The sequence below is a fragment of the Microcebus murinus genome, chromosome 31, assembly GCF_040939455.1.
Source record: "Microcebus murinus isolate Inina chromosome 31, M.murinus_Inina_mat1.0, whole genome shotgun sequence".
In the NCBI taxonomy this organism is placed as follows: domain Eukaryota; kingdom Metazoa; phylum Chordata; class Mammalia; order Primates; family Cheirogaleidae; genus Microcebus; species Microcebus murinus.
In genome coordinates, this window is record NC_134134.1 from 912,479 (window position 1) to 935,630 (window position 23,152).

At 39.0% G+C, this 23,152-nt stretch overlaps 1 protein-coding gene and 1 long non-coding RNA gene across 2 annotated transcripts in view; both read left to right on the top strand.

Annotated features, from left to right (window-relative positions):
- Nucleotides 1-21,796, top strand: part of LOC142865712 (uncharacterized) — a 58,546-nt gene extending 36,750 nt beyond the window's left edge. Inside the window, exons 5-6 of the mRNA XM_075998905.1 lie at nucleotides 9,079-9,085; nucleotides 20,534-21,796. Of these exons, the coding sequence (XP_075855020.1) occupies nucleotides 9,079-9,085; nucleotides 20,534-21,584 (1,058 nt within the window). The 3' untranslated portion in view covers nucleotides 21,585-21,796. The remainder of the gene's footprint in view (nucleotides 1-9,078; nucleotides 9,086-20,533) is intronic.
- On the top strand, nucleotides 2,747-8,996 carry LOC142865713 (uncharacterized). Its single transcript, XR_012915867.1, has 3 exons — nucleotides 2,747-2,858; nucleotides 7,937-8,063; nucleotides 8,577-8,996. It is a non-coding gene; the product is annotated as an uncharacterized LOC142865713 (long non-coding RNA).
- Nucleotides 21,797-23,152: the final 1,356 nt, after the last annotated feature.

Consider the following 23,152-nt stretch of genomic DNA (forward strand, 5'->3'; position numbering starts at 1 on the left):
AGGGTTGAGTGTCAGGGTTAGGGGTTATTGTTTAGGTTCAGATTAGAGGATAGGGTTGAGTGTTAGGTTTAGGGGTTATTGTTTAGGTTAGGGTAGGGGGTAGTGTTTAGGGTTAAAGGTTACTGGTTAAGGTTTAGGGTTCGCATAGGTATTAGTGGTTAGTGTTAGGGTTTAGGGCTTAGGGTTACAGTTTAGGGCTATGTGTTCGGGTTACATAAGTGTTATTAGGGTTTAGGTTTAGGGTTAGAGATAGTGTTTATGATATGTGTTAGTGGATGGGGATGGGAGCTGTGGCAACCTCATAGGCTGGATTGGCCTTCCAACCCTCCCCTACATCAGCCCCATCCTCCCCTACATCACCCAACTCTCCAAGGCATGCTACAGAAAAGTGGCAAAAGCCTACAGCACCTGGTATTCCCAGGCGGTCTCCCATCCAAGTACTAATCTGTCCTGACCCTGCTTAGCTTTCAAATCAGATCAGATGGGTCACATCAAGGGTGGTATGGTGGTAGTTGGTGGTGAGTATTGTTGGATGCCTCAAGAAACCTTGTTGCTAGGCATCCCTGCCAACCCAGTGGCCCATAAACCCCCCTGCCTCCCAGCACTAACCCTGGGCCTCAGTAGTGTCTGCTTGTTCATGTTTGTGACATTACAGCATGAGGAGCAGACTTTGGAACTCAGGCTGATGGCCAGGGCATAGCAGGCAGCAGCTGAGGATGTCAGTTCTGCCTTGAAGCATGAGGTCTGACCTGCCAAGTCTCAAATGGGCAAAGTACTGGCTTCCTGTCTCACCACCAGAGTGCCACCAGCAGATACCAATTATAGAAACGGGTATAATTATCTTTATTCAGACAGTCAAGCTGAAAGACAAGACTCTTATTGCCAGGGGGTTGAAGTCCCAGACCTTGATGCATCCCTTCCTGCTCATTTCCTGTGTCTTGTGGGGTTGCTGATGTTCACTGTGGTTGAGGGTGTTGATCTGGTGAGCATGCTGGGAGATTCCACTCCAAAGAGGGCCTGAGGGAACTGGCTGCATCTCACCCCTTGTATTAAAGTGGAAGGAATATGTAGGTTTCCACGCAGCAATTCCTGCCAGGTTTGGCAGTACAGTGTAAGCATGCAACAAAAGAGTATACTATAAAGTGAGTTTGAAAAATAAAAATACAATCAGTAACAAATTGAATGGGAAATGTGGAGCCTATATAAACAAAATACAAGAGCATTCTTCAAATATATGAACAAAGACTTAAACACATAGAGAGTTCTATCTTGTTCTTGTAGGGATACAAAATCAATACTATAAAGAGGTCCTTTGTCCTTTGTGCCTTCAACATGGCATTGGATCTCATAATAGATTCTGTCAGCTTTTTAAAACCTAGCAATGATTTTGCAAAATGCACATGGAAGAACAAGCTTATAAGTATAGCCAAAATTCCAGTGGGAAGCACACAATGAGGTTTTCTTCTCCCATAAGAAGTTAAAACACTTAAAAATGTTCTGTACTTAAAGCAGGGTGGTGTTGATGAAAGTAGACAGATCAGGACAGCAGAAAACACCCACACCTACCAAAGTGCATCAGAAACATTAAGCAGTAAAAAAATACCACCTTTACCAAATCTGAAATGTTAAAATGTTTGTCATTGTACAGTTTCCAATTTTGAATATAATATACATTATTCATAAATGGAGATAACATTTATTTTTCCTTTTTTTTCTGAGACAGAGTCTCACTGTGTGGCCCGGGCTAGAGTGCTGTGGCATCAGCCTCACTCACATCAGCCTCCAACATCTGGGCTCAAGGGATCCTCCTGCCTCAGCCTCCTGAGTAGCTGGGAGTACAGGCATTCACCTCTATGCCTGGCAAATTTTTTTGTATGTATTTTTACTTGTCCAACTAATTTCTTTCTATTTTTTTTAGTAGAAACAGGGTCTCACTCTTGCTCAGGCTTCCCTTAAACTCCTGTCCTTGAGCGATCCTCCTGCTTCAGCTTCCCAGGGTGCTGGGATGACATTTTTGAGCCACCGCACCCAACATGGATATATCCTACCATGTTTCCCCAAAAATCAGACAGGATCTTTTATTTATTTTCCCTCAAGAAGACAACCGAGGGCTTATTTTCAGGGTATGTGTTTTTTTTTAAGCAAGGTGCAACCATCTCCATGGATTCAAATAGAGTGAAGTCGTCTTCTTCTAGAACATCCTCCTCACTCTCCAAACCCCGGATCCCATCCTGAATGTCTTCTGACTCTGTTTCCTTTAGAACCATCTAGAACCCATGTCTCCTGTCTAGCCACAGAGCTTTAAGGGGGCAGATGAGAAGGGCTGCTCTTCCTCTGTCCGCCCCCCAGCGACACGCATGGGTTGTGCAGACGTGCTGCGTAGCCACACCCATCACTAGGGCTGATTTTCGGGGTGGGGCGTCTATGGTGCGTGTGCTTACACATCCTGCAGGTGCTTATTGTATGGGGTCGGCTGACTTTCGAGGAAACACAGTATATACAAGGTTAAATGGGAACATCCTCCGGGAAGCACCAGAGAGAAAGCCCTGATTGCCGCCATTAGTGGGTGGGATCCCATTATATGTCAGTCAGGGCTCCGAGGGGTGTGGCCTGGAGCTCTACCCAATCAGAAATCTTGGTGCGGGAACTGTCCAATCAGGCACGCAGTCGGAGGGCGAGACTTCCGGGACCTGGCCCGGTCTTTTTCTCCTTCGAGTCCTCCAAGTTCCGGTTTGTCGTCAGTGTGTTCAGTTCTTCTTTGCTTTGCAGAACTCAGGTGACCCTCTGCTTCTGCCGCCCTCTCACCTGTGGATTCATCTGCAGGAAGGATCCCTGGGCACCACGGAAGTGAGAAAATGGTGAGTGTGCATGGCGGCTGTGCTAGGGGGTTTGAAACTCATCAGAACTGGCTGGGGCAGGTCCCTGGTTTCCCTCCGGTCCAGTGTCTGCAGACATGAGGATGCACCAGCCCAGCTTTGCCCTCAGGCCATGCGGCTGAGAGCTGGGTTCCTCCGGGTGGTTCCAAGGTGCAGCCCTGTGTCTCCCCTAGCTTGTGCAGGGACTATGGCAGGGTCATCAGGGAAGAATTTCGACTGGGGTGCGGGGTTCATGCGTGGGAGGAGCTGTAGGCCCTGTGGTCCCCGTCCCTCCCCTCTGGTGTTAAAATTACTCTAAGGCACCCCTTGAAGACACGATAGAGGCCGGGCACAGAGGTTCACGCCTGTCATCTCAGCACTCTGGGAGGCCCAGGAGGGAGAAGCACTGGAGGTGGGGAGTTTGAGACCAGCCTGAGCAAGAGCGAGACCCTGTGTCTACTAAAAATAGAAAAAAATTAGCTGGAAAATTAAACATGTATGTATATACACACACACACATATATATATATATAATATTAGCCAGGTGTGATGGCACATGCCTGTACTCCCAACTACTTGAGAGGCTGAGGCAGGAGGATCGCTTGAGTCCAGGAGTTGGAGGTTGCTGTGAGTGAGGCTGACACCACAGCACTCTAGCCCTGGGTGACAGAGCAAGACTCTGTCTAAAAAAAAAAAAAAAAAAAGGACATGATAGAGTTTATTAGAGCAAAGAGAGATTTATGGATCAGAGAGCAATCTTCCATGGTTTGTATCTGGGGTCCACCAGGGGGGCTTGAAGCAAAGACTTTCAGATAGATAAGGACAAAAGACTATTTGTTTTGAGGCCTTAAGTGTATTCCTCTGCATTTAGCAGTTGCTGCACAAGTTACAAGACAGTAAATATAAAGACAATAGAAAAATCCCTGCAAACTACAGTCCACTTTTCCTTTGTCTATCTGTTCCATCTGATTATATTTAGCTTTTATTCTGTACCATTTTCTTTCTTATTTATTTATTTATTTGGAACAGAGTCTTGCTCTGTCACCCAGGCTAGGGTGCCATGGCATCAGCCTAGCTCACAGCAACCTCTACCTCCTGGGCTCAAGCGATCCTCCTGCCTCAGCCTCCCTAGTTGCTGGCACTACAGGCATGGGCCACCGTGCCTGGCCAATTTTTCCTATATAGTTTTAGTTGGCCAATTAATTTCTTTCTATTTTAGTAGAGCCAGGGTCTCACTCTTACTCAGGCTGGTCTCGAACTCCTGACCTTGAGCAATCCGCCTGCCTCAGCCTCCCAGAGTACTAGTGCTAGGTGAGCCACCACGCCCGGCCTTACATTTTTCTTTTAAAATCATGATAGTTAAAAGAACGAGGTGGGCCAGGTGTGGCAGCTCAGGCCTGTAATCCCAGCACTCTGGGAAGCTGAGGCAGATGGATTGCTGAAGGTCAAGAGTTGAAAACCAGCATGAGCAAGAGTGACCTCGTCTATACTACGAATATAAAGGAATTATTTGGTTAACGAAAAATGTGTATAGAGAAAATTAGCTGAGGATGGTGTGCATGCCTGAGGTCCCAGGTACTCAGGAGGTTGAGTCAGGAGGATCGCTTGATCCCAGGAGTTGGAGGTTGCTGTGAGTGAGGCTGATGCCACAGCACTCTAGCCTGGGTGACAGAGCAAGACACTGTGAGAAAGAAAGAAAGAGAGAAAGAAAGAAAGAGAGAAAGAAAGAAAGAAAGAAAGAAAGAAAGAAAGAAAGAGAGAGAGAGAGAGAGAGAGAGAGAGAAGGAAGGAAGGAAGGAAGGAAGGAAGGAAGGAAGGAAGGAAGGAAGGAAGGAAGGAAGGAAGGAGAGAAAGAGAGAGAGAAAGAGAGAGAGGGAAAGAAAGGAAGGAAGGAAGGAAGGAGAGAAAGAGAGAGAGAAAGAAAGAGAGAGAGAAGGAAGGAAGGAAGGAAGGAAGGAGAGAAAGAGAGAGAAAGAAAGAAAGAGAAAGAAAGAAAGAAAGAAAGAAAGAAAGAAAGAAAGAAAGAAAGAAAGAAAGAAAGAAAGAAAGAAAGAAAGAAAGAAAGAAAAAATAAAAGAAACAGGGTGGGCCCATCACCTAAATTCTGGAAATTATGGGGACTTTAGTATTCACCTCCCAGGGGAGGGAGGGAGGGAGGGAGGGAAGGAAGGAAGGAAGGAAGGAAGGAAGGAAGGAAGGAAGGAAGGAAGGAAGGAAGGAAGGAAGGAAGGAAGGAAATGGAAGGAAGGAAGGAAGGAAGGAAGGAAGGAAGGAAGGAAGGAAGGAAGGAAGGAAGGAAATGGAAGGAAGGAAGGAAAAATAAAGGAAACAGGGTGGGCCCATCACCTAAATTCTGGAAATTATGGGGACTTTAGTATTCACCTCCCAGGGTATTATGAGAATTAACTCCCAAACTTGGAACTTTCCAGCACTGTAGCACAGTGATCCACCAGTTATGGCGAGTTGTAGAATTATTTTATTATGTGTTACAATGTAGTAATCTGAAATTCACAAAAAAATGCAATGTAATTGAATCATCCCCAAACCATACTCCAACTCCCCAGTGTGGGGGAAAATTGTCTTCCTTGAAAATGGTCCCAGGTACCTGTAATAAGATTGGGGACCACTGATGCAACATACTTGCGAACACATCCTACATGCTCAGGAAATGTAGCATTAAGGCATGGCTCATGTTGTTTTCGAAATGCAGACTTACTCAGACACCGCCGTTTTCTCTAGCCTCTGTAATCTTTTAATAGAATGCCATGTTTCAGGATGGCAATTGGTGGTCTTCACTTTGGACCAAAAGTATTTTTGTCATAAGAGTGTTGGGTGTGATGCTCTCTATGTGCTGTTCTTGCTGTCTATAGTTGAGTGCTTCTCATAAGTGGGTCTAGGAGAAGCAACGTCAGCATTCACAGGGGACTTTTTCAGGAAGCCAATTCATGGACCCCTTGGATGAATTCCTTGGCTCTAGGATCACATGACTTAGAGTGGGCTCCAGATTACCAAATGATTTGTAGGCACATTCTAAGAGATTCTCCCTCCAGGCACCATCACCTGTGCCCTCTCCCACAGAGTGTCCATTGGTCTAGGTGGGACCATGGATGTGATTTTAATGAAGTGCCCACATGGTGCTAAGTTGCAGCTAGGGGAAAATACAAGGGCTCTGAGATATATCCATGAGACTTGAATTCACACATTGTTCCAAAGGAAGGCCACAGGCCCTGCTCTGCTTGTGTTTTATAAGGACAGGTCTGTGTGGTCCATATATCCACTCCTGTGCAAAAATTGCTGATGACTGTGGTAGGGAAGGGGAGCTGAGAGTAGGAAAGAAAAGACTCAAATTTTGATATTTATGTAGGAGTTTGACGCTCCTTACTCTCTCTTGTAATAAAGGACAAGGCAGTGTCAATTTTTTCTGCACTTCATGGTCTTTTTGCTCTGGGTGTGGAAGTATCAGGGGGAAGGGTTGTGCTGACACCTTTAGATGCATACTCTCAAGATGCAAGGGTGAATTTTCCAGATAATCTTAACACAGAAGGAATTTCAGAGAAGGAAGCAGACAAAGAAATGGCTGGTTCTCAGGTGAATGTGTCCCAGGTCAGGGGCTGTATTCACTTTTCCTCTCGGAATGTCATGTTCAGACTTTGCAAACTTGAATTTTTCTCCTTTGATTTCTGTACCTAATCTGTTCATCTCAACTGCTTTTTTTTCCCTTTTTCTTAAAGATAGTCAAGAATCTCTGAAAAATTCTTTTTGTCTATATACTAGAGCCTTCTTTCCATCCAGGCTTCTTGTAGGCCATCAACAATTGTCACCATACATTTATAACCTCCAATATTAAAAATATTCCCTTTGTAGCTGTTGAACATCTTGGAAGCAGAATCTTGGATGCCCAAGATTACTATTAGAGATGAGTTCAGTCCCTAGGATATCAGTGAAGATGGGTAACATGTACCATTTAGGTTTTATCTACATGCTCCGTCAGTTCTGTGTAAAATAAGATTAATAGAATACACATTAATTGTTCAGAATAACTCAGAACATTTCTGAGAAAAAGAATAATTAGAAGAGACTTCCTCTGTAGGATACTAAAGAAAGACTATTTAAATACATCATTAGAGATTACAGAACAAAATAGATATCAGTAGCTTGAACTTTGCATAAAACTGATGTTCAGGATTAGATTCAGACTATAATTTACTTTTTTCCTTTGGCTAAAAAATATCAAAATATCATAGCAGTGGTGGTATGTCTGTGTGCATTGACACCTGATACTAATTTGTTGTATTATAGTTGACATTAATTTTATTCACTTGGCTAACGTGTTTTCTATCATTTTTCTAGTATAGAGTTAATTATTTTTTTCTTAATTATTAAATACCTTGGGTAGTTTTACCTAATCATGGGCATAAACCATCACATTTTATCTGGAAGCTCCCGTTTTCTTTTTAGATTCCCTTTGCATATAACCTGCTTTGGAAAATAAAGGCTCTCATCTTTCTTTCCTGGTTAGATGAACTGAGATAAAGGTAGGCTCTGCTGCTTTCCAATTGTTTGAAAAATATTCCCTTTTGGCCAGAAGCGTTGATGTCACTGCTGAGCTTGTTAGAAATTCAGCAACTCAACTTCGCCCCAGATATTTGAAATGAAAATCTATTTTAATAGGATTTGTAGTTCATTGTTGTACATATTGAAATCTTTGTAACACTGAAGAAGTATTAATACCATGTAATTGAACATGACTTTTCTATCTGAAAAATATACATGACTTGTGCTGTATGATATAAATATAGTACTCAAAAATATAAATGCCTGTGTTGGTAACATGAATTTTATACCTTATCTGTCAAAAAACTATAATATCTACATGAGTTTTGTGGACCTTATGTCATCGTCTCTCCCCAGAGTCAGATAACACATTAGAGAATATTTCTGTGTTAAAAATTGTCATTTTGAATAATTCCAGTTACTCATATGAGTCAGAACCAGTTCTCTTTACTCTGTTATTTCACCAGCAGTGAAATCTCCACATGACCACTTGGTAAATATGTGTTTCATTTTGTTTTGTTTTTCAGGGACTGTTGACATTCAGGGATGTGGCCATAGAATTCTCTCTGGAGGAGTGGGCATGTCTTGACAATGCTCAGCGGAATTTCTATAGGGATGTGATGTTAGAGAACTACAGAAATTTGGTGTTTGTGGGTAAAGATCATCTCAATACATAATTTTTATTCCCCACTAAGAATTTTATATTCTACTTATGCAGAATTTTTCTGGGATTTTCTGCTTTGCATGAGTGAAGTTCAGATGTTTGTTTCCAAGGAAAAATTGAAATTTCTTGGTATAGGAAAGAAAATCTTCAATCTTTTTTATCTTGACATTAATCTTTCTCTTTCTTGAACTGATCAGTATCTTTCACTCTTCGTTAGTGATAATTCCAAAAATTTGGTGGCATAAGATTTTGTTGCTCACTGTTTACAATCCAATTTCCACCACCAATATTTGATTCCACAAGTATTGGGTAATGGAGCTAAGGACCCCCCAAATTTTAAGTACTTTCTAAATATTATAAAGTGTCTGTCAGGCATTAGTGTTTTGGGATTAATTTTGTTTTAGGGTCTTCTGTACTGTTCCCGTTTCTCTACTGAGCACAGTACACCATTGGTAATGGAAGAATCTCAAAAATGTCATGTCACTTTTCTTCAAATAAAACAGGTCTTGTTGCCTCTAAGCCAGACCTGATCACCTGTCTGGAGCAAAGAACAGAGCCCTGGAAAGTGAAGACAAATGAGACAGTCGCCAAACACCCAGGTAGGTGGCAGTGAATGAAGCAGGTGACGGACAGGAGAGAGGTCCAAAGGTCAAGGAGGAAGCCAGACCTTGAAAAGTGGTTTGCAAAACTCTGCTTCCATGGTTCTGGCAAGCCTGAGTTTCCTTATCTTAATCTTTGATACAGGCTTCCCTGTCCCTTACCGTTAAATTATCTAAGGACTTTATTTCTCTTCAGTGTAGTTAATTTAAGGTTAGAGTGAGAACAAAAGCCCTGCTCATGGTTTATAAGGGACTGCAGGTACTGACTGCTTTCCATTCCATTGCAGACATGGAAATATGTGTGTATATTTAATAAAATCTATGGTAAAGAATTTTTTTTTTTGAGACAGAGTGTCACTCTGTCAACCTGAGTAGAGTGCAATGGCATCTTGGAAGCTCACTGCAGCCTCAAAGTCTTGGGCTCAAGTGATCCTCCTGCCTCAGCCTCCCGAGTAGCTAGAACTATAGGCATGTTCCACAGTCTCTGGCTAATTTTTCTATTTTCAGTAGAGACGGGGTCTTGCTCTTGCTCAGACTGTTCTTGAACTCCTGAGCTCAAGCGATCCTCCCCCCTTGGCCTCCCAGAGTGCTAGCATTACAGGTGTGAGGCATCACACCTGTCTACAAACCATTTTTTAATTTCTCTGCATTTATTGCATCACGTCTGAAATGTGTGAGTGTCGTGGTGATATTGGTATTTGGGACAGAAATCCCAGGATGACCACAAGCAGATGTCGTATGTTTTCTGCTTTATGATTTGTTATCCTTTGTGAAAGGATTAAATGTTGTTTCTACAGAAATTCATACTTATTATCAGAACACTTAGTATTGCCCTAAATCTAGGGAAGTATATTGTTATTTTACTTCAAAATTGTGTTTTTACTGTGAATATTGTGAATTTAAATGTGTTTCTACAGAAATTCATACTTATTATCAGAACACTTAGTATCTCCCTAAATCTAGGGTAATATATTGTTATTTTACTTCAAAATTGTGTTTTTATTGTGAATATTGTGAATTTAAATGTGTTTCTATAGAAATTCTTTTTTTTTTTTCTTTTCTATATAAGTGGATTTTTAATGTATGAAATTCTTACTTATTATGAGAACACTTAGCATTTTTATTGTTACTTCATTTCAAAATTGTGTTTTTATTGTGAACTCTGATTAATGATTTAACTCTATGTGCCCAAATTTCTCACTTTTAATATAGTGTAATGTATCTACTCCCTACATTTCTTAAAAATGTTTGGGGCTCTTAGAACAGTGCTGAGCGTGCATTAAACTTCTAGTTTGTATTTTTACTCACTCTGATTCTATCATTTTCTCTTCTTTAGTCTGATGCTTACTGGGGCTGTGTCATTCACAGGTTTATATGTGTGTATATATGTGTTTGTGTGTGTCATGAATTTTCTTTACAAATAAGAATAGCGTAACTATATAATTATTATGGATAATGTAAGGATTTGATGTGTTTATATGTTTTGAAATGATTAACATAACTAAGTTAGTGAAAATATATATGACCTCACAGTTACTTATTCTTTTTTGTATGTGTTGTCAGAATACTTACGGTCTATACTCAGCAAATTTTCAGATGCAAAACATTATTATCTATAGACACCATGGTGTAGATTAGGTCTATGACATTTTGGATCTTGTAACTTGATGTTTGTGCCCTTGAAAAACATCTATGCTTTTTTTTGAGACAGAGTCTCCCTTTGTTGCCCAGGCTAGATTGAGTGACTTGGCATCAGCCCAGCTCACAGCAACCTCAATCTCCTGGGCTCAAGCAATCCTCCTGCCTCAGCCTCCCAAGTAGCTGGGACCACAGTCGTGCACCACCATGCCTGGCTAATTTTTGTATATATATTTTTAGTTGGTTTATTAGTTACTTTTGATTTTTTTAGTAGAGTTGGGATCTCGCTCAGGCAGGTTTCAAACTCCTGACCTCAAGCAATCCACCCACCTCGGCCTCCCAGAATGCTAGGATTACAGGCGTGAGCCACCGCACCCGGCCTAGGGTAGTTTCCTTGACGTCAGTTTATTGTGTGTTTGATTTCACCTAGGTATTATAATTTTATATGACATTACAACTCTCTGCATACACTTTAAGTCAATATGTGGTTCAATGAAAACAGGCGTCCTCAAACTACGGCCCGCGGGCCATGTGTGGGTGTTTTTGCCCATTTTTTTTTTTTATTTCAAAATAAGATATGTGCAGTGTGCATAGCAATTTGTTTATAGTTTTTTTTAAACTATAGTCCTGCCCTCCAGTAGTCTGAGGGACAGTGAACTGGTCCCCTGTTTTTTTTATTAATTAATTAATTTAATTAATTTATTTTGTTTTAGCATATTATGGTGGTACAATTGGTAAGGTTACGTATACAGCCCATGCCCCGCCTCCCCCCTCAAATCAGAGCCTAAAGCGTGACCATCCCCAAAACGTTGCACATCTCACTCATTGTGTTTGTATATGCCCATCCCGTCTTCCCCCCTTCCATCTGCCCGACACCCGATAAATGTTATTCCTATATGTCCACTGAATTGTTGATCCGTTAATACCAATTTGCTGGTGAGTACCTGTGGTGCTTCCTTTCCCATTCTTGAGTTACTTCACTTAGTAGAATGGGTTTCAGCTCAACCCAGGATAATACAAGAGGTGCTATATCACCATTGTTTCTTAAAGCTGAGTAGTACTCCATGGTATACATATACCGCCATTTTATTAATCCACTCATGAATTAGTTGTTTCCACAACTTTGCAATTGTGAATTGTGTTGCTATAAACATTCGAGTGCAGGTGTCTTTTTTCATAAAGTGACTTTTGATCTTTTGGGTAGACGCCCAGTAGTGGAATTGCTGGATCAAATGGTAAATCTACTTGTATCACTTTGAGGTATCTCCATATTGCTTTCCACAGAGGTTGAACTAGTTTGCAGTCCCACCAGCAGTGTAGGAGTGTTCCTCTCTCTCTGCATCCATGCCAGCATTTATTTTTGGGGGACTTTTTGATAAAGGCCATTCTCACTGGAGTTAAGTGATATCTCATTGTGGTTTTGATTTGCATTTCCCTGATAGAGGTGTTGAGCATTTTTTCATATGTTTGTTGGCCATTATTCTGTCTCCTTTTGAGAATTTTCTGTTCATGTCCTTTGCCCATTTTTTGATAGGGTTGTTTGATTTTTTTTCTTGCTGATTTTCCTGAGTTGTAAATAGATTCTATTTATCAGCCCTTTATTGGATATGTAGCTTGCTAAATTTTTCTCCCATTCTGTGGGTTGTCTGTTTGCTCTCTTGACAGTTTATTTGGCTGTGCAGAAGCTTTTTACTTTGATCAGGTCCCATTTATTTATTTTTGTTGCTGCTGTGATTGTCTTTGGAGTCTTCTTCATAAATTCTTTGCCTAGGCCAATGTCTAGAAGAGTATTTCCAATGTTTTCCTGTAGAATTCCAATAGTTTCATACCTAATGATGAACTCTGTTACTCAGTGTGAGTTGATTTTTGTGAGAGGTGAAAGGTGTGGGTCCTGTTTCAGTCTTCTACATGTGGCTATCCAGTTTTCCCAGCACTAGTTATTGAATAAGAATTCTTTTCCCCAATGTATGTTTTTGTCTGCTTTGTCAAACATTAATTGGCTATATGAGGATGGTTTTATATCTGGGTTCTTTGTTCTGTTGCACTGGTCAATGTCTCTGTTCTTGTGCCAATACCATGCTCTTTTAATGACTATAGCCTTGTAGTGTAGTTTGAAATCTGGTAAATTGATACCTCCTATTTTGTTTTTATTGCCTAGGATTGATTTTGCTATACAGGATCTTCTCTGGTTCCATACAAAACGTAAAACTATTTTTTCTATATCTGTGAAAAATGATGATGATGTTTTAATAGGGATTGCATTGGCTCTCTAGGTCACTTTGGGTAGTATTGACATTTTAACAATGTTGATTCTGCCAACCCATGAGCATGGTATTTTCTTCTTTCTACCTGTTTACATCCTCTGCTATTTCTTTCTTCAGTGTTTCATCGTTCTCCCTGTAGAGGTCTTTTACCTCCTTAGTTAAGTATATTCCAAGGTACTTCATTTTCTTTGTTGCTATTTGGAATGGAATTGAGTCTTTGATTTGGTTCTCACTTGTACTGTTGTTGGCGTATATGAATGCCTCTGATTTCTGTGTATTGATTTTTTTATCCTAAGACTTTACCAAATTCTTTTATCAGTTCAAGGAGTCTTTTGGTTGAATCCTTGGGGTTTTCTATGTATAATATCATGTCATCAGCAAAGAGTGAGAGTTTGATCTCTTCTGCTTCCATTTGGACGCCCTTAATTCTGCTTTCTTATCTGATTGCTGTATCGAGGAATTCCAGCACTATGTTGAAAAGGAGTGGAGATAGTGGGCATCCTTGTCTTGTTCCAGTTATAAGTGGGAATGTTTTCAATTTTTCTCCATTCATTATGATATAGCCTGTGGGTTTGTCATATATGGCTTGTATCATTTTTAGGTAAGCCTATGGTAAGTCTATGCCTATTTTGTTGAGCGTTCTTATCATAAAAGTGTGTGGAATTTTGTCAAATGCTTTTTTTGCATTTATTGAAGGATCATATCGTCTTTGTTTTTGCTTTTTTTTTTACATGGTGAATTACATTTATAGATTTGCGTATGTTGAACCATCCCTGCATCCCTGGGATGAAGCCCACTTTCTTGTGATGGATTACTTTCTTGACAAGCACCTGGATTACATTGGCTAGGATTTTGTTGAGAATTTTTGCGTCTATATTCATAACGGATATTGGTCTGCAGTTTTCTTTTTGTTGCATCTTTTCCTGGTATTTGTATCAGAGTTATGTTCACTTCATAAAATGTGTTGAGGAGGATTCCATCCTTCTCGATCTTGTGAAATAATTTTTGCAGGATAAGCACCAATTCTTTTTTGTAGGTGTGGTAAAATTTGGCTGTGAAATCATCTGGTCTAGGACTTCTCTTTTTAGGAAGGTTTTTTTATTGCTGTTTCCATTTCAGTACTTGATATTGGTCTGTTCAGGAATTCTATTTCTTCCTGGTTGAGCCTAGGGAGACTGTGTGTTTCTAAGAAATTGTCCATTTCCTCCACATTTTCCAGTTTGTGTGCATAGAGGTTTTTGTAGTATTTATAAATGATATCTTGTATCTCCATGGCATCAGTTGTAATTTCTCCTTTATTCCTGATGGAGTTTATTAGAGATTTTTCTTTTCTGCTTTTGGTTTGTCTAGCCAAAGGTGTGTCAATTTTGTTTATTTTTTCAAAGAACCAACTTTTTGTTTTTTTTCCCATATAGTTTCCCTATTGTCAATTTTGTTTAGTTCTGATTTGATCTAATGATTTCACTTCTTCTGCTGATTTTGGGGTCAGTCTGTTCTTTTTTCAGCTCTTTGAGATGATGCATTAGGTTGTCTGTTTTTGATCTTTTTGACTTTTGAATATAGGCATTTATGGAAATAAACTTTCATCTTAGGACTACTCTAGCTGTGTCCCACAGGTTTTGGTAACTTGTGTCTCCTTTGTCATTTGGTTCAAAGAATCCTTTGATTTCCATCTTGATTTCCCGGTTTACGAAGTGATCATTGAGCAGAAGGATGTTTAGTTTCCATGACTTTGTGTAGAAATGAGAACTCCTGTGAGGGTTGATTTCTACATTTTTTCCATTGTGGTCTGAAAAAATACATGGTATAATTTCTATTTTTTTAAATTGTGGGAGACATGTTTTGTGTCCTAGGATATGGTCACTCTTAGAGAATGGCCTATGAGCTGATGAGAAGAGTGTATATTCTGTGGTTTTGGGGTAGAATGTCCTGTAAATGTCAGTCATGTCCATTTGTTCTAGAGTTCTGTTTTAGTCAATTATTTCTCTGTTGATTTTCTGTTTGGAGGATCTGTCCTGTGCTGTCAGTGGGGTGTCAAAGTCTCTGACTATTATGGTGTTGTTGTTTATCCATTTTTTGGATCAAGTAGAGTTTGCTTTATGAATCTGGGTGCACCAAGGTTGCAAGGTTTGCAAGGTTTGCTTGAAATATTGTTCTCCACCCCTTTACCTTTAATCTAACTGCATCCTTGCAGGTTAGATGTGTTTCCTGAATGCAGCAGATACTTGGCTTGTATTTTTTTATCCATTTGGCCAGCCTATGTCTCTTGAGTGGGGAGTTCAAGCCATTTACATTTATTGAGATTACTGATGGGGGGGCAGATTTCTGTTCATTATATTGGGTTGAACTTGGTTCCTTTGTTTTCTCTCTTGAGCCATTGTGGTATCTGGGCTTTGATCTTTAGCTTTGAGTAGATTTACATTTGTGTTTATTGTGCTGATCCGTGGGTAACACTGTTTTGAGTACTTCTTAAAGGGCTGGTCTTGTCTTGGTGAATTCCCTCAGACTTTGCTTATCTGAGAATGTCTTGATTTCTCCTTCATATACAAAACTTAGTTTTGCAGGGAATAAGATTCTAGGCTGGGCATTATTCTGTTTCAGAAGAGTGAGAATGGTACCCCAGTCTCTCCTTGCTTGTAAAGTTTCAGAAGAGAAGTCTGGAGTTATTTGGATTGCTTTTCCTTTGTATTTTACTTGCTTCTTTCATCTTACAGCTCATAGAAGGGCCTCTGTAGTTGATATTTTGGTCAGTCTGATAACTGCATGTTGTGACGTCTTCCTGTTTGCATTGAATCTCCCAGGTGTCCTCAGAGCTTTTTGAACTTGTATCTGAAGATTTTTAGAAAGGCCTGGGAAATTTTCCTCTATTATATCTTCTAATAGCTTGTCCAACCCTTGAGTGTTGTCTTCTTCCCCTTCTGGGAACCCTATGACTCTCACATTAGGTTTCTTCACATAATCCCACATCTCTCGTAGGCTTTACTCTTTTGTTTCTCTGTTCTATGTCTGTAACTGGTTTATTTAATTGGAAGGTGTCATCTTCAATCTCTGAAATTTCCTTCTGTTTGTTCTACCCTGTTCTTGAGGCTTTCCACTGTGTTTTGTAGTTCTCTGAATTGATTCTTCATTTACAGGTGTTTCGTTAGATTTTTCTTCAGTGTTTCTATTTCTTTAGTGAGTTTTTGTTCCCGGTCCTGGAGTCTTTTTGTGTTTTCTTTGTGTTGGTTGTCCCAGTGTTCTAGCAAGTCGTTGAATTTTCCTATGATCCACATTTGAAATTCTTTTTTTTTGTCATTTTAGAGGTCTGATTTTGATTATTGCCCATATCTAAGGGTCCGGTGCTCCTCTTTGGGGGTGTGCTTTCTGTTTTGTTCCTCACATTTCCAGAGTTCCTCCACTAATTTCTTCCCATCTGGATCAGTTGTTGCTTCTTGCCTTTAGGTTTTTGTTTGGATACTGACACACCTTGTTTAGTCTCTGAGCCAGTAGGTGGTTTCTGTGGGTGAGATTCAACCACAACGTGTATGATGGATCAGTAGGTGCCATGAACAGGGTGTGCAGGGTGTCCTCCCTGTCAGCAGGTGGTGCTTGCTTGGAGGAGCAGGCTATACTGTTGTTTTTGGGTGTTGTATCCAGCTCTTGTTCCAATAGAAAGGCACTCCAATGCCTCAGGTGGTGGGTCGGTCCCTGGGACTTCTGGATGTATCCTCATTCTCCCCCTCAGTGGGGACTGATCTTGGAGTGAGACTGGGCAGAGCTGGGTTGGGTCAGCCTGCCCTCAGGCACCACCAATGCCATCAACAGGGGTCAAAGTTCTGTTCTCTGCTTCCTGTAAAAGCTGTCAGGGAGGGGCACTCTGGGCTGATGTCGGCAGGTCTCTCCTACCACTGGGGAGCCCACCAGCAGTCTGAGATGCAAGGGAGGGGAAAGTTAACAGTTCAACCTACCCTTGCCGCTGGTCTTTAGGCTACTCAGGAGGTCTCTGCTTCCAGTTCTCCTCCACAACCTCCTTCCACGGGGTCTCTGGTAGTCTCCGGTACCCCTCCTTCCAACCCTCGCCGGCTGTATACTTGTCTGCTTGCTTCTTTCTTCTTATTTGTCAGAGTCTGTCTTTTCTGCAGAGACAGTCTGCCTGGCAGTGTTTCTCATTCACCATCTTGCCTGATCCCCAAAATTCTAAATGAAGAACTACCGTTTGATCCAGCAATCCCACAATCTGGAATCTACCCAATGTAAAAACGTCATCTTAAAATAAAGATATCTTGACTTGAATGTTTATGGCCTAAAGATTTACAATTGCAAAGATGGGGAAACAACCTCGGTACTTACTAATACATATATATAAATATATGTATAAATACATATAAAAATTAGTGTATGTATACCATGGAGTACTGCTGAGTCTCAAAAAATCAGTGGTTAAATAACGCTTGTATTATCCTTGATTGTGTTGGAGCCCATCCTTTGAATTAAAGTATCACAAAAATGGAAAAGCAAGCACCACGCATACTCATTATCATATTGTTGCCAATTGATCAACACCTACGTTAACAAATGGAAATAAAATTCAGCAGGTATTGGGCAGTAGGAAGTGGGTGTAGCCATTGGGAAAATTGACACCTAATGGATGTGGTGCACACAATCTATGCATGGGCACAGTTGTAGTCCAGTCAGTCAGTGCAAAAGCAATATATGTAATCTAAATGATTTACTCCCATAATATTTCTAAATTAAGAAAAAGAAACAGTTTTGTCAAATGTAAGAAAGTTTTGAAAAACTTCATAACTGTGTATCTCCTTCAGATATAATTTTTATTTTAATTATTGTAAAACCACAAACATGACAACCTGATTTACATTTAATTATTCACATCAGTCTCTTTAAATATATGTCCATCATTATGCAATATATCTCTAGAATATATGTATTGTGTGAAACTAAAATTTAATACACGTGAGAAAACTACCCATTTTCCCCCCTTGCCTAAGTGCTGATAAACTCCATTACATTTTCTGTTTCTCGGGGTGTAACTGGTTTAGAAATATCATACAAGTATAATCATAAAACATCTGATTTATTGTAACTGACATTTCATTAAGCATAATGTCATCAAGGTTTATCTCTACTGTGGACATTATTAGATTATCTGGGTTTTTAAACCTGAGAACTAATCTATTATTTCCAAATTTCTACTTGTATTTGTCCTTTTGTTTAGTAAGGACAGTTTGGGTTGCTTGCATCTACCAGCTTTTGTCAATAATGGTGAAAAAATATATGGGTTTGAAGATACCTCTTTAGTTTACAACATATGCAAGTGTTTATATTTGTGTTTCTCTCTGATTCATTCATGCAAGAGTCTGTCTTTCTGCCAGTGGAAAACTTCATTGACCACTGTAGGATTTTTTTTTTAATATGGGGAACTGTGGGTACCTATAGCACTCTTTTTCTTTTTGATGATTGTTCAGATCTTTGCAGTCTCTTGAGATTTCATATTATTTTGGGGATTGCTGTTTCTATTTTTGAAACAAAATAAAATTGAGAGTTTGAAAGGAATTGCATTTAACGTGTAGATCACTTTGGACATCTTCACAACATCAGGTCTTCTTCCCTTGAACAAGAACATGTTCAAGAGTGTGTTGTTTATCTTCATATATTTGTGAGTTTTCCTGTGTTTCTTGTGTTATTTATTTACAATTTCATTCAATTCTGGTCAAAATTTAAAGTGTGTGTAAAATTTCAATTTTCTAAAATGGGTTACGACTTGTTTTGTGGCTGAAAAGGTAGTTTTTTAGGAAGAATGATATATGAGCTATCAAGATTGTATATTCTACTATTATTCTATAGAGTGTTCTCTGTGAATCTGTGAGGTGTCATTGCTCTAGAGTGTTTTCTAATCTTCTGTTTTCTTATTAATAATTTGACTGGCTCTATTATTATTGAAAGTGGAATATCAAAGTATCCTATTATTTTGCAGTTCATATCTTCAATTATGTCAATGCTTTTTTTTACATATCTTTGAGAAACTTGATGTGAGGTAAAAATAGATGTCATATATATGTATTATTTTCATAGGTTCTCAGTGAATGACCTCTTTTTATAGTAAATGTCCTTGTTTGTCTCTTGTGGCAGTTTTGACTTGAAGTATATTTTATAAACCATAATATTTTCACTTCAAATGTAATGTGCTGAATATAATTTTGAATTCCACTGCTCTTATATGCTTAAGGTTTTCATGGTATATCTTATGTCCTGCCAGTGTTAGTATATTGTTTTCACCAGGCATGAAGTCAAGTCTCTTTAGAGAGATTATAGTTGGGTTATTTAATCCCTTTATTTAACTTTGTCTTCTGACCAGAGATACTAGTACATAAATATTTCCATAATTTACTCAAAGGGAAGGGCTTACAATTTCCCTAATGTTAATTATTTTATATACCTATTGTCACTATTTTTTTCTTTCTTTCCTCTCCATTTGTCCTGCATTGTGCCTCACTGATTTTTAATGACATATCTTTTTTCTTTGCTCATCTTCCTTTGTGTATTTCTAAGAACATTTTCCTGATGTTCGCTATGAGAATTTCCTAAAATGTTTTGAAGTCACAACATATGTTAAACTAGTAACTACTTCACTTCAGTTGCATACAAAATTTTTAACCTTTACATTTGCCCTCAACTTTACAATGTCGATGCCAGTAATTATGTATTTTCATGTTGTATAAAAATTAACATGCGGCAATGATGGCTTTTATTTTCTCTTTCAAATTTTATAGCATAATTAAATGCTTTTACACCATGATTATAATACTGCAGAATTGTATTTTTGATATGTGAATATCTTTCCTTGAGGGTGAGGTAGTTGTCATGGAAGATAGAAGCCAGCCTTTGGAAACACCATCAAAAAAGAGATCTTTGGACACATGTGTCAATAGTCATATTCTCTTTTCACAGGGAATCCAAAAGATGAGATTTTACTACTAAAGTGATTGCTCTATATCAGAGGGGAGGAAGGGCTTTGGTGGGTAAATGTCACAAGCTTTCCTTCCACTTCCATATGGTTGTTGATGCCATTCTCAACTAGGGTGTTATGAATTCATAGCCGTTATGATTTCTCAAAAAGTCATGTTTGCAAGTATATTTTTAAGGTCATACCTCTATGATGGAAGTGAGATCATGGTATTCTGTTGTGCTTTCTTGCTAATGTGCTTGGTATAGTCATATATATTCAAATTGTGAAGTATATTCACTTGAGTCTAGTTAGTGAAATATTTTGTTATTTTTCTTTCTTTCAGAACTGTCTTCCCATTGCACCCAAGACCTATTGCCAGGGCAGGGCATAAAAGATTCATCTCAGAAATCAATAATGAGACTATATGGAACCTGTAGCCCTGAAAATGTACACTTAAGAAAAGCCAGGGAGTGTGTGGGTGAGTGTAAGAGGCAGAAAGTATGTTACGATGGTCTTACCCAGTGTTCGTCAAATACCCATAGGAAAAACGTCAAATGTTATAAATGTATAAAAGTCTTTACCAAATCTTCAAATCTCAATATACATAAAATAGAACATACTGGTGAGAAAAGATTCAAATGTAATGAATTTGGCAAGATGATAAACCACAGCTCAGAACCTTCTGGACATAGGAAAATTCATACAGGAGAGAAACCTTACAAGTGTGAAGAATGTGGAAAAGACTTTAAGCATTCCTCCAAACTTACTATACATAAGAGAATTCACACTGGAGAGAAACCCTACCAATGTGAAGAATGTGGGAAGGCCTTTACCCAGCCTGATGTAGTCACTCGACATAAAAAAATTCATAGAGGAGAGAAACCATACAAATGTGAGGAATGTGGCAAAGCCTTTATCTGGCTAAGTGACCTCACTGGACATAAAAGAATTCATACAGGAGAGAAACCATACAGATGTGAGGAATGTGGGAAAGCCTATACCTGGCTCTACAGCCTCACTCGACATAAAAGAATTCACACTGGAGAGAAACCATACAAATGTGAGGAATGTGGCAAAGCCTTTATCTGGCTAAGTGACCTCACTGTGCATAAAATAATTCATACTGGAGAGAAACCATACAAATGTGAGGAATGTGGGAAAGCCTTTACCTGGTACACACACTTTACTCAACATAAAAGAATTCATACTGGAGAGAAACCATACAAATGTGAGGAATGTGGCAAAGCCTTTATCTGGCTTAAAGACCTCACTGGACATAAAAGAATTCACACTGGAGAGAAACCATACAAATGTGAGGAATGTGGGAAAGCCTTTACCTGGTGCACACAGCTTAATCAACATAAAATAATTCATACTGGAGAGAAACCTTACAAATGTGAAGAATGTGGCAAAGCCTTTACTACGTGCGCATACCTTACTCAACATAAAAGAATTCATACAGGAGAGAAACCCTACAAATGTGAGGAATGTGGCAAAGCCTTTACCTGGCTTAATGACCTCACTGGACATAAAAGAATTCACACTGGAGAGAAACCATACAAATGTGAGGAATGTGGGAAAGCCTTTACCTGGTGCGGACAGCTTAATCAACATAAAATAATTCATAGCGGAGAGAAACCTTACAAATGTGAAGAATGTGGCAAAGCCTTTACCAGGTGTGCATACCTTACTCAACATAAAAGAATTCATACAGGAGAGAAACCCTACAAATGTGAGGAATGTGTCAAAGCCTTTACCCAGTGCACAAACCTTACTCGACATAAAAGGATTCATACTGGAGAGAAACCATACAAATGTGAGGAATGTGGCAAAGCCTTTACCTGGTGCACACACCTTACTCTACATAAAAGAATTCACACAGGAGAGAAACCCTACAAATGTGAGGAATGTGGCAAAGCCTTTATCCAGTGCTGGACTCTTACTCAACATAAAAGAATTCACACCAGAGAGAAACCCTACAAATGTGAGGAATGTGGCAAACTCTTTACACAGTTCTCAACCCTTACTCAACATAAAAGAATTCATACTAGAGGGAAACCCTAAACATGTGTAGAATGTGGCAAAGCCTTTATTCGCCTCAGAGACCTCACTCTACATAAATGAATCCATACAGGAGAGAAACCATACAAATGTGAGGAATGTGGCAAAGCATTTTCCCAGTGCTCACCCCTTAATCTACATAAAAGAATTCATATCAGAGAAAAATTCTACAAATATGAAAATTGTGGCAAAGTCTTTAATAACTGCTCACATCTTATTCCACACCAAAGAAATCATACTAGATAAAAACGAGATAAATATAATGAGTATGTAAGTGCTTTACCAAAGTATTAGCCTTAAAATGCACAACAGTACTTATACTTAAAGTAAAAAAAATAATAATGTAGACTGCTGACAATACCTTTAGTTATAACAGAGATCTTACTGGACATGGGAGAACTTACACTGAAAGAAATGCTCCAATATCTTCTCAAATATTGCTCAACATCACCAAAATTTTAAGAGATAGAAACCCTACAAATATAATGAATGTGAAAAAATATTTATGCAAAAGATATACCTTTAAGAAAAACAAACAATTGCTACTTAAAACTACCTTAATAAATTTCAGAATGCAATTACTGAAGAATCAAGTCAAAACATATATCAGAGGACTCACAGTGCAATACACTAATGCACTAACACGTTCACACATTTTTTAAAACCAGATTGTTGATTATAGAGAACAACCCAGTTAAAATAGTTGATTTATTTGTATGTCAGCTTTAAAAAAGACAGAGATTTTGTGAGAGTTATAATTACATGTAAAATATGCTTTGTGGTCAGGATTTGGTGAAAATGTAATAAAGTATATATTTTTTTGCTATTTTTCACAAGCAAATACTGATATTATTCAACTTTAAATACAATTGATGGTATGCTTTCATTCTTAGCATGTATGTGAATGTGTGTGGTTAATGATAGCTGCATCACATTTGTTAGAAGTCTTTCTGTATTAAGTAGGCATTATTCATATACTTTTCCATGGGAAATTAAAAACACTGAGATGTAAGATTTATGAAATGAATAGGTACTATGGAGTTATCTTATAAAAACCAGTATTTCAAGTGATGTATGATGTAGGTATATAGAGTAATATTCTCATTATGATCAGAATGAAAAAATGACAATATTAGAAATAACTTGTTTTACTATTGCACATTATGATAATAAAATAGAATGTAATTTGGAATATTTTTAGATTACATGTAAACTTAATTTGTTTCATTAAATTAAAAATGTTTTTACTGTTTCCAATATGTTGTTGATTGAATAAAGTGCTATTTTGCCAACAACATTAACCTATCCTATGTTACTCAAAGTTGGAGGAAATCGATTGTAAAAATGTACTGTCGGAGCCAGGCGCGGTGGCTCACGCCTGTAATCCTAGCTCTCTGGGAGGCTGAGGCGGGCGGATTGCTCGAGGTCAAGAGTTCGAAACCAGCCTGAGCAAGAGCGAGACCCCGTCTCTACCATAAATAGAAAGAAATTAATTGGCCAACTAATATATATATAAAATTAGCCGGGCATGGTGGCGCATGCCTGTAGTCCCAGCTACTCGGGAGGCTGAG